The 15,454-nt window shown below is 39.4% G+C and overlaps 1 protein-coding gene across 1 annotated transcript in view; it reads right to left on the reverse strand.

The window, feature by feature from the left end:
* The window catches only part of tmem198aa (transmembrane protein 198aa), a 36,784-nt gene that overhangs the window by 8,540 nt on the left and 12,790 nt on the right, over positions 1-15,454 (reverse strand). The window contains exons 2-5 of the mRNA XM_069154613.1: positions 10,070-10,300; positions 2,047-2,285; positions 1,038-1,250; positions 430-553 (exon numbers count right to left, since the gene is read on the reverse strand). Coding sequence (XP_069010714.1) covers positions 430-553; positions 1,038-1,250; positions 2,047-2,285; positions 10,070-10,208 — 715 coding nt within the window. The 5' untranslated portion in view covers positions 10,209-10,300. The remainder of the gene's footprint in view (positions 1-429; positions 554-1,037; positions 1,251-2,046; positions 2,286-10,069; positions 10,301-15,454) is intronic.

Raw genomic sequence — 15,454 nt, forward strand, 5'->3', positions numbered from 1 at the left:
GTTTTACTTTCAGCATTTTCCCTTCGGAGAAAAAACAATGAAAGAAAAGCTCAGTCTAAAGTTTGCCTTACTTTTGTCTTGTCTTGATGCAACAGCTTATCACAAAGATGTTGTGGTATAAAGTATAGAAACCTTGTGTACTTTTGTATATATATTCACCTCCATATTTGTATATTTACACACCCAAACATTCTACCAATGTTACTCAAAAAATGTTTTAGTTTACTATAAAATGTACTTTAAAAATCTTGTTTTCATCATTTTTTGCTCTTCCCAACACCCTCGGAGCTTTGAGCACCACAAACAACAAGAAAACCTTCCCTCTGGCAAGACGCACAAACCTACAAACGTTGACGGTATGTTAGTCTGTCTGGCTGCTCCAGAGAGTCTGGCTGTGTGTGGTTGTGTGTGTAAAGCGGTATTACTCACCCTCTGTGTGAGAAAATCCCTCTGCAGTGACTTTCCATTGGATCAGCACTCCGAGCAGGGCCAGCACAGGCCACACCCCCAAGATGACCCAAGTAAACCAGCACACTGGCCTCTTTGGAGCCACCTGCAAGGATTACCATTACAATATTAGTTAAATGATTTCCAGCTCATGTACCATTAACAACTCATATGAAAGTAAATCATGACACTTTTGTCTAAACATGTTTACAGTTCCCATCGAAGTTATTCACGCAGAAAAAGCACAATACATAATTAAAACCAATTAGAAAACACATAGGAGAGTGCGGTTTCTTTTGGGCCTCCATGTTTCATGCTTTGGAAACTTTTAAATTGGTTGGTTCCAACCCGCAGGCACACCTCAAGCTCCTGTTAAAGATTTGCAGACAGCGGACCAAGGTGAAATGTATGCAATCACTGGGGTTGACCGCTCTTTAAAGTGGTCGATATCAGAGATTTTGTCTGTCAGTCTATCAAACTGATCACACACACACACACACACACACACACACACACACACACACACACACACACACACACACACACACACGTTTCAAGGTGACTTGGATCTCTAACTCAGGCAAGCTCACCCTGAGTCTCTCATAGACGTAGTGTACTAAAGCAAACAGCTCTATAAAATAATCCACGGTGACAGTGATGATGGCGGAGCCGAACGTAGCGGTTGAGAAGGTGACGAAGCAACGCTGCCACTGAAGAGTGAGGACGGCAAATAGCGTCCCAGAACCCAGGAGGATCCCCAGAGGAACCCACACTGTTCTCGGGTGGTAGAACTCCTCCATGACCTGAGAGAAAAGAGAGAGCAAGGGAAAGCTTTCATTTTACTTTGGCCGTTGCTATTTTTTTGGGGCTTTTCATGTGGAATCATCAGAGTAAATTCAAGTTAACATTGCAGAACGCCTTCTTCTTCTAGCAAATACCCTTTGTCCTACTAAACTTAAACCTGACGGTCTGCCCTGCAGTGTGATATGCAGTCAATTATGAGATTACTTTAAGGGCTAATGCGCTAATGATATTTAGTTGGACAGCTGGCTAGTCAATGACAAACTATACAGAAAGCCAGCTAGCATTTGTTACTGCCTACAAACTAATTTGATCTGATTAAGGTTTTGTGTTCTCCCTAGATGCTGCCATTACTGCTGATCATCACTTTTCATTTCATAGTTTTTTGTTATTTAGTCGACAGACACTAATAACAGTGAGTTTGTTTACATCCACCTACAACCCACATTAGTCTTTAAACAACCACAACCATATACATCACTTTCTGGTGTGACCAGGCCAAAAGGGATACACATGTAACTAGTTTTCATGCAGTTTAGACTTAGCACTTATGTCAAATGCTGTGACTCATTGGCGCAGATGAGATTCACTCTTGCGTGAACGTAGCAAATGTTATGCTTTTTAAAACAGAAACGCTGGTGTAAATGTAGTCTAAGTTTTAAAATTTGGTGCCAAAAAACAAGACATTTTTTGGTACCAAAAAAGTATCGAAGCATTTTAGTCAGTGCTATGAAAGTATTAAAGTTTAGTACCCAGCCCTATGCACATAAATGTATTTTAAAAAAATGACCAAATTACCACCAGTGAAGCCACTCCAACCAGCAGGCCCAGCAGCAGGCCCACCATAAACAGTCCCACACTGCGAACCAACATGGTCACCAGGCCACACAGGGTCCCGATGCCCAGGCCAATGCCCACAGACGCCTCTACGCTCAGCTGAGTGTCCATCACCCTCTCCTTGTAGCACAGCATGAAGATGACCACAGAGCCAAACATGAGGCCTGTGAGGAACAATACGGCTTTGAAACATCGATAGCCTGGAGGAGAGATGAGAAACAGAACACTGTGAGGATATCACAAGCATACAAACTCTGCAATGCTGCACCTGTGTGTGTGTGTGTGTGTGTGTGTGTGTGTGTGTGTGTGTACACTCAGGAATGAGCAAACAGCCAGAAACATTGATTAAATCCAAATGAAATGAAATTCAACATAATGACAACCTCAAACAAGAAACAGCAATACAGCGCTTAGATGAAGCATTGGGACATTGGCGGCCTTGAATAAAGATAAATTGTCACACTCACCCAACACACACACTCAATAGCAGAAGGATATTTAATTTAAGCCTTGAATGAGTCATGGCCATAAAGAATATATACACAAGCTCACATTGCACACAAAATACCTGCAAAAGTACAATTTTGAATGATAAATTGGTATCAATTTTGCTTAAAAAGAGGCTTAAAAAGCATCATCAGCTCCTGCAAGAATGATATAGTGACACAACCAATAACAAAACTAATAGTTTGATTATTAGTGATAAAGCATTGCGCTATAACAACCTTTTCAAAAAGTAAACTTTTGGGTTACGGACTTTGTCTTTTTCTGTTGACCTAATGCCTTTATTTTGGAATTCACATCAACTGACATTTTGGCCACATTTCCTGGAAAATAATTACACAGTATCTAGACAAAAATATATTGTTTCAGAAATTATTAACATTACTGCATGATTGTAGAAGCCCAAAACTATTAGGATATTTATTGACCAGTAAAACCCCCCTTACGACGTACATCTCATTAGTAAGTGTCACATGTATTTGTTCTCTGATTTCACATTTTATATTCATTCTGTGATCACATTGTACTGTTTCCTCTGTTCAGCCTGATGAGTAGCTGCAGATTGCTTTGTGGCTTTGCGAATGGTTCCAGAAATTAAAAGGGTGTTATCATATCTCAACACGAAAAGATTAAATATTTCAAAGAGGATGCACAATGAACAGCAACATAAAGCCAACATCCTGTGGTGGGTAGGAAGGAGAGAGGCATTGCCTCATCGGAGTGTAATGGGAACAGATAAACTCACTCTATAAACCTTTATGAAACTGCTTTAAAATATGATAATAATGGTATTACAAAATGTCACCCACATTCATTAGTCTGCAGGTCAGCTGAAAAGAACAGCTGCTCTCCTTCTACAGTAGTTTTCTTTTTCCCCTCATCATATGCTCCCTCCTGTCCTACTTGGCTTTCTCTCCATCTTAATGGGCTTTATTGCAATGAAAACAGGGGGGAAAAAAGACCCCAAAGAATTAAAAGCTCAGTTTATCAACAGTTTAAATCTCCTTGGTCCTTCCTTCTATGTTTATTAATGTTTGTGTCTCCCTTTATTTTTTGCTCAGTATCTCTTTCTTCCTCTGACTGGACTGTCTCGAGGGGGACACGGCATCAGATTGTTATCTTTGTGTAATCAGGCATGGCACAGCTGAGCTGAACAATATTCTTCCTCTCATCCAAACCACCTCCCTCGTGACCATACCTCATTTATTTGATACACTTTTTATGGCTTCCTTTATTCTTTCTATCCAGTCCTGTGTTGTTTTCCTAGATATCTTTCAGCCACTAAAGCCACCGTATTCTTCACAGCTGTATGCACTTTTTCTGTGACCGAATGCATGAAGGAATACAAGTCTGACATGGAGGAATTGGAGCATTTCCATAGCAGCTACGGACACCTGAACATTTATTTGGTCAGCAGCTGTCACAAATCCCTAAAATTGTTCTTCCAGATCTGATGGTCTTTGTAAATCAATTTTAAATGCTTAAATATCATGCTTTTCCTTTACACTTTCCTGTGCCCCCTGCTTTGTTCTCTCGTCCTTTATCTCCCTCTTTGTTCTTCTGCTCCACTCTGCTCATCCTTCCAACTGCCTCCTGTGGCCCTTGTTGCTTTTCTTACTTTTCCTCCAGCCATCAAACCATCCCATCTGTTCAGTCTGGCTTATTCAGCCCCCCCCTCCCCCGCCCCCTCTCTTTCCCTTTCCCTTTGCATCACCCATGTTGTTTCACTAATATTAATCATCATTTCTGCTGCATCTTAAGTTTTTCTGGATCAAATAAAAGACAACTAACCTTTTCTACTCAAGACATTGGAACTAAACCAGATTATTTGCAGTTAAACAAACAGACAAACAGACACGACAGCACTGAGGAGCTCTTTGAAGGAAAATTATGCTGCGCTGTTTGTTACGTGATGCTTTAATGGGGATTCTTGGCACAGCATGTATGAAACAACTTTTCTAATGAATATGATTTTCCAAATAGAGACTTTGAGAGCTGATATCAGTTACTGTGCAGATACAGAAAACATTAACATGATAATATTTGACTTGCCTAGTGGACTCCAAAGTTAGCATGCCAATGCTAACAGTCAAGCATGATCTGATAATGTATATTTAAAAGTGGGATATTAATTTGTCTTTTTCCTGCCTGAGGGCAAACATGACATTTTCTGCCCTACTAGTGGTAAATACAGTGGGTACGGAAAGTATTCAGACCCCTTTACATTTTTCACTCTTTGTTTCATTGCAGCCATTTGCTAAAATCAAAAAAGTTCATTTTATTTCTCATTAATGTACACTAAGCACCCCATGTTGACAGAAAAAAACAGAAATGTAGAAATTTGTGCAAATTTATTAAAAAAGAAAAACTGAAATATCACATGGTCATAAGTATTCAGACCCTTTGCTGTGACACTCATATTTAACTCACATGCTGTCCATTTCTTCTGATCCTCCTTGAGATGGTTCTACTCCTTCATTGGAGTCCAGCTGTGTTTAATTAAACTGATTGGACTTGATTAGGAAAGGCACACACCTGTCTATATAAGACCTTACAGCTCACAGTGCATGTCAGAGCAAATGAGAATCATGAGGTCGAAGGAACTGTCCAAGGAGCTCAGAGACAGAATTGTGGCAAGGCACAGATCTGGCCAAGGTTACAAAATAATTTCTGCAGCACTCAAGGTTCCTAAGAGCACAGCGGCCTCCATAATCCTTAAATGGAAGAAGTTTGGGACGACCAGAACTCTTCCTAGACCTGGCCGTCCAGCCAAACTGAGCAATCGTGGGAGAAGAGCCTTGGTGAGAGAGGTAAAGAAGAACCCAAAGATCACTGTGGCTGAGCTCCAGAGATGCAGTAGGGAGATGGGAGAAAGTTCCACAAAGTCAACTATCACTGCAGCCCTCCACCAGTCGGGGCTTTATGGCAGAGTGGCCCGACGGAAGCCTCTCAGTACAAGACATATGAAAGCCCGCATAGAGTTTGCCAAAAAACACATGAAGGACTCCCAGACTATGAGAAATAAGATTCTCTGGTCTGATGAGACCAAGAATGAACTTTTTGGCGTTAATTCTAAGCGGTATGTGTGGAGAAAACCAGGCACTGCTCATCACCTGCCCAATACAATCCCAACAGTGAAACATGGTGGTGGCAGCATCATGCTATGGGGGTGTTTTTCAGCTGCAGGGACAGGACGACTGGTTGCAATTGAAGGAAAGATGAATGCGGCCAAGTACAGAGATATCCTGAAAGAAAACCTCTTCCAGAGTGCTCTGGACCTCAGACTGGGCCGAAGGTTCACCTTCCAACAAGACAATGACCCTAAGCACACAGCTAAAATAACAAAGGAGTGGCTTCGGAACAACTCTGTGACCATTCTTGACTGGCCCAGCCAGAGCCCTGACCTAAACCCAATTGAGCATCTCTGGAGAGACCTGAAAATGGCTGTCCACCAACGTTCACCATCCAACCTGACGGAACTGGAGAGGATCTGCAAGGAAGAATGGCAGAGGATCCCCAAATCCAGGTGTGAAAAGCTTGTTGCATCATTCCCAAGAAGACTCATGGCTGTACTAGCTCAAAAGGGTGCTTCTACTCAATACTGAGCAAAGGGTCCGAATACTTATGACCATGTGATATTTCAGTTTTTCTTTTTTAATAAATTTGCACAAATTTCTACATTTCTGTTTTTTTCTGTCAAGATGGGGTGCTGAGTGTACATTAATGAGAAATAAAATGAACTTTTTTGATTTTAGCAAATGGCTGCAATGAAACAAAGAGTGAAAAATGTAAAGGGGTCTGAATACTTTCTGTACCCACTATATATAAGGATGTGATGTCTGCAATGCAAACAATGCAATGCAAAAATGCGAGGCGCTAGTAACTGAGCTGCGTATAGTACTAACCTAATGCGTCACCTAAAAAATAAACACTCAATGAAATACAGTGAAATACAGTGAGATCTCTCAGGTAACTGACAACATTTTTATTTGTTAAGCTGTTACACCAATTCAAAGTTGAATTATGATGATCACAGTCATTTTGAGTCGGTTCTTACTACAATGACGCACTAAGTGGAATTGATAAGAGCTATTTATAAAAACATCTTTTGGTTTGTTTACTTTGTTGTTTTTCAAAAATATGAATAGAAATAAAGAAAGAACATTAAGGAACAGCTCGGAATTTTTTGTTCTGCATTTTTTTCTTATTGCATTGCAGACCTAATCAGTTGTAAAGCATTTCGGCTGGATTGATTTGAATCATTTTAATGAACATTGAAGTGTGCAGCTGTAGGAAAGTATTGGATCGGGACACAGTATGGGCAGATTCCAAATATCAAATGACTCGTTTCGGGGTCAGGGGCAAAAAAACGACTTGATCAGGACATCCCTAGTAAATATGTAAGAATACCAGTGTTTTTTTTACAACCAACAATTTTATTTCGGGGCTGCCAGCCACTATGGTGATGATGCATGCTGTCAACTTTGTAAAGTAACATTCTTGGGTAACCTGTTTGTAATGCAGGGACTGATACCAGTGCTTTGCCAGGACATATACAGTGAATGTTAATGCCGTCTGTATGCTTCAGCAACTCCCTCTCTGTCTATTTGCATGCAACAAGCCTGCTCAGGGCCTCAGAATACATCAATATCCACCCAAAAAACAGCATACAGGTTGCTGTCGGCCCCAAAACTATATTTCTATTCTTTGCGTGCAATATGAGACTTTCCAAAATACCAACCAGGCAAATTTCTGGGGGTTCTTTTGCATATTCACATTTTATTTAAATGAAATTAAATAGTACATTATAGATTTTCTTTGCCATTCTTACTGTAGTTCTATAAACAAGGTTTTGTGTTATACAAGCAGGAAAGGTATAAAGCAGATTTAGGATTCAAGTTGGATAGGATGACATTTTACAGGCTGTCATATAATCTGCATGCAAAACTATAAACAAGAAATAAAACAATAAGATTTCAAAGAATTCTTCACAAGGAAATACAGTATATCCATATTACAGTTCAATGCTTTGTTTGCTTGTGTGGAATTTGAGGTTTAACCTCTCGTGGACTCTGATGTGTACATCATATGTTCTTTTTGGAAATCACACTGTTCAAAAAGACATTGCAATTAAACTGTGTAATGGCGTTTACAGCACATTCGTATGGTCACATAGCTGCTAATGCATAACACGTTGCCACGGCAATACCAGTTCAACTGGAGAAGTGTCATCTACCATGTATTTGATATTGTGTAACTACATTCAGTACTAAATCCCCATCAACTCACAGAAAGACAGCAGGATGAAAATTTATGCCACTTAAACTAGAGATTGGCAACAAGTAAATAGTTTGACGACGCACGGTAATTGTTCCTTCGGACAAAGCCGCAGATCTTATTCTCTTTAATTATTTATTGATCACTCCCTGCTGTGATTTACATCCAAACTAATTAGGGCGACCTCATAATACTTCATAATACTTATGATGAAATCAAATGAAGTCTCCCTCTGGACACAAAACTAAGTCTTTGGTAAGGACTTAGTGCCTTAACATGAACCCATGCAGTATGAGGCCGGGGGTTTGATGACACAAAACAAAAAACAGATCACAACAGAGGGTCCAGTGCCAGGCAGAGGACTTTGATTAACTAACGCTCTGTGGCTCTTTATTGCGCAATATCGTGGCAACATTTAGCTGAAAGAAACCGAGACATGCCTTTCAATAAGCAGCGTGTTTTAGTATGCGTGATGATATGGTATAAGGTTGAAAGTGCAGACCATCGGTTTATCGTACAATTTTTGTCACTCATGTAAATACATACCAATGCCACAGTTTGGCCCTGAGGAGGGAGAGCTGAGTACAGATTTCATGGGTTTTTGGCAACACAGTCTGGCAATTTTTCTATCATTTCTTGGCAATTGTCAGAGCTTGAAGTGGAAAAAAAAAAAAAAAAAAAAAGCGGCACTATTCCCCTTGCTCACATGTTGGTGTGTGTGTGTGTGTATCGGGCTGTATCACAAAATCATTTAATATTTATGAATGTTCACAGGGATTAAAAGATTTGAGGGGATATTGATTGCTAGCCGGTTAGCCTTTTAGCATTGCGCACGTGAATCAGAGAGTTTTTAATCTGCTCAGTTAGCGGCCAAAAATTTGCCGATTTCGCACTCACATCGCATAAATCCTCAAGTTTAACGAAGTTGCTGAACTTTTAACCTTCTGCTCATTGCTATCAGCTGTTGTCCGACCACTTTGTTCAGTAGCTACCGTTCCATTATAGCAGCACTATATCTAACTTCATCATAACGGGAAAAGTCACTGCGCACCAAAGAGTAACATTTCGACATGCCAGTCATGTGTACCCCGGAGTTACCGGTCCACTTTGAGCGCTGGCACTTGTTACAAAAGGAAATCAATCACTCTTCAGTATCTGAAAATATGCTACTGGCAGATGTGTACGTGCAAGTTTTTCTGGTCTTTGTAATATCACAAATGTTTAATGAGCAGCTTCTAGATTTCTGGAAATCAGAGCATAGTAGGTACAATTTTCATGATAACATTTGGAAGATGACGTTTACAATTATGTCAGGAATATGTAAAAGGAATAATTTTACATGTTCAGTAATACACTTACAGTATTTGCTTTCTTGCTGAGAGTTATGCTAAAATATTGATACTCTCTGCATGCTAAAATTAGACCTGTAGCCGAAACATGTTCAGGCCTGTCACAATTACTACACAATCCCCTGATCAAGCTGATTGTGATCTATTTGCATAATATAATCGTTTCCAGTCATCTGTATGAAAACAGCTGGCTGAAACTAACAGAAAGTTGAATTTCCATCACTGTTTACATGTCGTTGTCAAGTGGTTAATGTATGACTGGCATTTCTTTGGTGGCGTCATCTCATTGCGCTCCATTCTTCTGCTACAGTTTAATTGGTCATGAGTGGGGGATAATTGTCACCATAGTAAAGTGTTCATTTTGATTATTGGTATGTGCCATTATCAGTAATTTCTTTATATATTTCAGTGCTAGGTTTTCGATATTTAAGTTGTGTATTTACATTGCCATATCTGCCCTGTTCTTTTTTTGATTACAAAGCCTAAAGGACAAACAGAAAAGTGACTATTAATTACCACTAATTATGTTCCAATTATTTGTGATTATAAAACATCTAAAATCACACATTTGCACGTCACATCTTGTTTATTTAATACATACAAAGAAAACAGTGTAAAAATGACATGTTGTGGTTTTATAGGGGGTTATGAGGAGTTTCTGTACCAGGCTGTTGCTTGGTTGAGAATAGTAACATCTCAACTGGTTGCCTGGCAGCCACATGATGTGACATGTAATTTTTAGACTTGTATGGATTATACCAACACATTATACAACATGTGAATAAGTCAGCTTCATACAAATGTAGTATTTTTCAAAATGTTGACTTATTTCTTTTAACCAGATCATCACTCACCAAAGAAGCAGTAGATGATCCCAAAGAGGCAGCACATGGAGCAGACCACTGAGGGCACAATCTCGTACCTCCTTTCAATCTCCTGGTCACACCTCAGCCCCACCTCAGCCAGACCCAACAGCTGGCTGGTTGAAGTCATGATGACTGGCGTGGAGGGGACAGAGGTAAGGCTTGGAGGGGGTGTATAGGGATTTCTGGATCAGTGGTCCTCACCCATGGAGATGTGTCAACCTACGAACAGGCAGGGATAGAAAGAAAGAATGGAGGGAGGGCAGGAGTGGGTATGAATGAGAGGAAGAAGGAAAGGAGAGTTATTGATTGTTCATTTTAAGTACTCCGCTTTGAGTGCTGACAGTGCAGTAAGCATGCTCCATAATTTTGAAAAAAGAAACATCTCAGCATAGCCACTCTCACAATACTAGATGAAATGCAACTCGGCATTCAGAATCCATTCACTTCCACATACAGTAAGGAGTCTGCAACAAATTGTTACCAACAGTTTTGAAGTATTTGATCAGTAGCAGAAGTTCTGCAGCACCCACGTAATGGTTGCCATGGACAGCCTACCAGAATGTATTAGCATAAATTTGCATGTTGTGGGAAATTTGTGGCACAAGCACAAGGCTGTTTGTGGGCCTTGTATTTGTGCCACAAAGCTAAGGTTTTTAGAGGGATAAAAAACAAACCCCCTCAAGTACTGGCATCTGTACTTAGTCCTTATCTGCAACTGCTCTGATCACTCACTTGAAATAGTTCATCAGCAATAGTGAGCAGCCCTCTGAAAACCATGCATCTACAGAACACTCATTTTGCATGAGCTATGGAAAAAAGTTTCAACTTTATTACTATGTATTTTTTGAATAATCCAAAGGGCTTTTCAAGTTTTTATATGGCTAAAGAAGCAGAAGAATATCCCTGCCTATTACATTTAATCCTCGTTATCTAAAAAATTTAAAATTACCAAATTCATGCACACTTTTTGTTGTACAGCAATATATGCAATGTATGCATTTCTACCAGGCAAGACCGAACAATCAGATTTACTTTAACATGATAAAAAACTAAACTCTAAAATAATAATTAAGGTCAGAAGCTATAAAGAAAGAGGCAAGGATTTATTTTTTGTATATTTTTTTTTGGTACATTACAAGGTGATGATGTCATGAGAGTGGGTCTGTGACAATTTTTAAGATCATATCTCAAGAGATGCTACTCCAGCACAGTTTACATTACCCTAAAAAAAAGGGCTGAAAACTCACACAGAATATTATTGTAAAATGCATCTGTTGCTCAAGGAGAAGACTAGTGTGTATATAGAAGAATATATAGTATAGTTTCCTCTTTTTGAGCAAAACTTTTGAGAAATGTGCAGTTGCAACAAAAACGCATCACATCAAATGAAGAAAAATCCTATTATATTGATGAACTTAATTAAACATAATATAATAATGTCAAAGCTTGGTTACATTAATTCAGTGTGATAACCTACTGAGTATAATTAGATTCCACTAACAATATTTATTTGACTTTAATTTGTAAAGGCTGGGCAGTACACGGGGTAAATGGAGCTTTTCCTATTACACTGTCTGTCAGTTATGAGCAATTACCAATTTCACAGTTCACTTTTTGTACCCAGTGTAGAATGTATGCCTGACATCTAATGGGATATTGTGTAGGAATGTACTATTACATAATTGTATTTATCCCAGTTATTGATAACTTTATTTCCTTCATAACTTGGATATTCTTTTCTTGTGTCCTTTGGGTCACAAAAAGATTAAAAGAGATCAATTTTGAGGGTGCTGTCAACTGCAGACTGGTGCTTGGAAACTGTAATCCTTTGCTACGTCTTAAAGGCACTTTTTTTAAGGGTTGTGTTGACTTCTGTGGGATGAAAATGCACCGGGCTTCCACTTTAGACTTTCCTGTAATATTTCTGCCATCAGCAAATCAAGTGATCAAAGTCAGCTTTGTTTCACAGATTTGATGTGAAGGTAGCTGAGGGCAAATGCAGTCAATCACAGTGGCACACTCTACCTTGACATAACGGCAGATACATTTCAGAAGAAAAACAAAACCCTTAGAAGCAAATATTAAAAGCAGATTTTCAAAAGAAATTGTGCACATAAATCCATACCGTTGCAGTATAAACTGTGTGATTCATAGATTTCAGATTTGTGTCGTCAGCCAAACACCCACACAGCTCTGCATTTATTCTGGCACAAAATCCCAATGGCTTAATTTCCAGCTAAGACACAAATTAAGACCTACTATAGACTTACTCAGCTGTGGATACATTAAAATGGAAGCATTAATGCTCAATTTAACTCTGCCTTCTCATTATTTCACAAAACAAGTGCTATACTACATCTTTCATGCGGTTGCTTTCTGTCCCTTTCTCTTGCAAAGAACCTTTTTATTCATGCAAAAGTTTCTCAAGTGTTTCTGAAGCCCTTCTTCACACAGATGTTTCTTTTCTTTTGTTCCCAGTGTCCATGTGTGACTTCAAGCTTCCTCTTCCTGGACCCGTTCGCATCTTTTCACTCCTGAATCTGCAGCTGTCCGTCTAATTACACCCAAGACTTCAGAGAGAAAGTTTGATCTTTCCGGATCAACAGCAGGTAAACATAACATCTTAAAAGTGAACGTTTACTGAAGAAAAAATTGTAGTCTGTCACACATTTCAGTGTAATTCCTCTACAAGAGTGCATTAGTTGTCCTGCAACCTCATCACTGATGCATCTGTAGCTGTAAGCTATTGACAGACAGTGAAATTCAAATGATTGCGCTGTGTAGCACATTGGCCGTGATACAGTAGTAGTACTCCTCGTAGTTACAGAATACAGTCAAAGCGCCCTGCTCTTTTGCTTCTGTGTCGGTTTTGAGATTGCATATTAAATTTTAAGTTACATTACTCTGGATCCATTACCTTTGTCAGGTCCTCTCCTTCAGGTCAGTGCACTTGTCGTGTCCTAGTACAGATGACACCCTCACATCTCTCACTCTGTTCCGGTCTGCCTGTCCTAAACTCACATGTTCACATGCATACGCACAATAGTTTAAAGTGCACACACACACACACACTCGCCTGCCTGATTACAAAGGGGAGGTAAGCCCTTGTTATTCGGTAATGACTTAGTGGGTGATGATGCGTTGTGGGAAGCAGACGTGAGCGCGCGCGCGCGCACACACACACACACACGCGCGCGCACACACACACACACACACACACACACACACACACACACACGAAAGGGAAGCTACTGTGATTTTTAGAAACATAACACCTCTGGAGTCTTGTACAGTCAGACTCATTTTTACACCACAACATGTTCTGTACTTTGTAGAATAAAAAGATGACACAGGAGTGTAGAGCAAAAAAAACAAAAAACAAACATAGCATGCATAAACATAACGTGTTTTTAGAAATGAAATAATTAGCATTTTTTTTCTCAAACTAAATTTATTTTAAAGTAAAATTAGTATAAAGTCAAAATAAGATATAGAGAAGTAAAATTGGAATGCAGTGACCCTCTTGTGGCTTGCGCGAGTAGGAAGAAGAGCAGATTTCTGTTGACACGTAGTCTTATCGGACACAACGAGCACACCATCAGCTCTCATTTATGTGCAATAAGTACTTGTATTACAGTGATGAAAGTGTGGCGAGGGGCGAGCCAAGTGAGATGGAAAAAAAATCTTCAGTATGCTTAAAAAAAAAAAATCAAACATTAAAATTCTCAGTTTGCAGTTAGAAAGGTCATGACGAGTACCAACATGTAACTCCACAGGTGCAGAATTACACTGACGGAGCAGGAAATTTCAGCAAAGGAGGTTTTTAACTATACATGGGTACGGACAAGATAATGTGGTAAAACGTTTTACAATTCCTGTTCTTGGCCTAACGACAGATACTTAAACAGAAACATTCATAAATTCTCTATCGTTGTTACCAAATTATAATAAAAAAAATAAAAAATTAAAAAAAAATTAAAAAAAGCCCTGGCATCCACATCTGCCATTTCAAACCAAAATAAAAATGATACTAGTTTGCATTCCCTGCAGAGTGACCTGAAAAGCAATTGGAGGAACTCCACTTGATAATTGCTTCCGCTCTAATGTGGAAACGGAATGTGAAGGCCGCAGCATAGTTACTCCACAGGCGCTCTGAGTTAGGAGGAAGACCCAACTGAGAATTCATGACAAGGGATGGTACTGCAGTGCCAACAAGAATAATAACATACTAATAACATGTTCGATTGCAAAGGTCTCTGATGCCGTCTCTCATTTCTATTTTCTTTCTCCTGTTTTTTTTTTTTTTTTTTTACAATAACTACTATTGATGATGACAATGAGGTGTGGTGAACCAGGAAGTTTGGATCAATTCTTTTGCTTTTGCTTTTTCTGCTGTACGTCCCTTGCATCCAACATGACAGATAGGAAAAAAAAAAAAAAAAAAAAAAGAAGTTCTTTTCAGCACAGTCACATAAATTCTTGGATAAAGTGGTGGGTTGCTCAGTTACGCAGTGCTTGCTGACAAGCAAACTACATGCTAAGATTAAAATTGTTGACACCCACACAGTCACAAGGAGACGTGGGGGAGAAAGTGTTACACGTTTAGTCTGATTCTAGCGAGTTTTAAAAACAAGTTCCGAATGGAAAACATAAGGAAAAGACCATTAAAAACAAAAACATCTGTTTTTGCTGTCATTTGAAATAAAAAAAAATGTACAATGAAATTTAAGGATTTTTCACTTCGAGGAAAGAACGCGCAGTATTTGTTGAGGGTGCCATAGAGTGAAACTGGAAAATAATTAGTATCAGGTCATTTTTCCACCAAAATCTTCATGGCAGCTTTATCAAATATATGAATCTGGAATGAAAAGAACAGTAATCATGCTCAGTTAACATAACATAACCCTTCAAGCTGAATGTCCGTTTCACAGAGGGAAGATTTGTATATATTCTGTGGTGACCTGACATTAACTCTTCCCACTGTTACACCCACAGAGAGATGGCATAATTAGAAAATAGCCCACCAATAAGGTCAGAACAAGGAAGAGTAAAAACAGCATATTATGCAACAATACCACGTCTTGTCTGTTGCTATAACAACCACCAGTGCTACAAGGCCTCTGCAAATGGGACGGGGGGTTCGTCTCCATGGGAATGTGCATGTTAAGAGCCAATCCGAGATGGTTTCTTTGAGGCTCCTGGCTGCAGACAGGCCTGACCTCTGACCCTATTCAACCAGTACCTCTTTATTATTCAGCAGCACCTTAGAGTATCCTCTGAACCAAATGCTAGATCTGAAACAACAGAAGTGTATTTTGGCCTAAACCAACCCTATCCTTGATGTATGAGCACATTTTTAGCTGTGCTAATGCC

This window comes from Embiotoca jacksoni, unplaced genomic scaffold (assembly GCF_022577435.1).
Source record: "Embiotoca jacksoni isolate LCO1_2020_lvr unplaced genomic scaffold, fEmbJac1.0.p SCAF_2, whole genome shotgun sequence".
Taxonomy (NCBI): Eukaryota; Metazoa; Chordata; class Actinopteri; family Embiotocidae; genus Embiotoca; species Embiotoca jacksoni.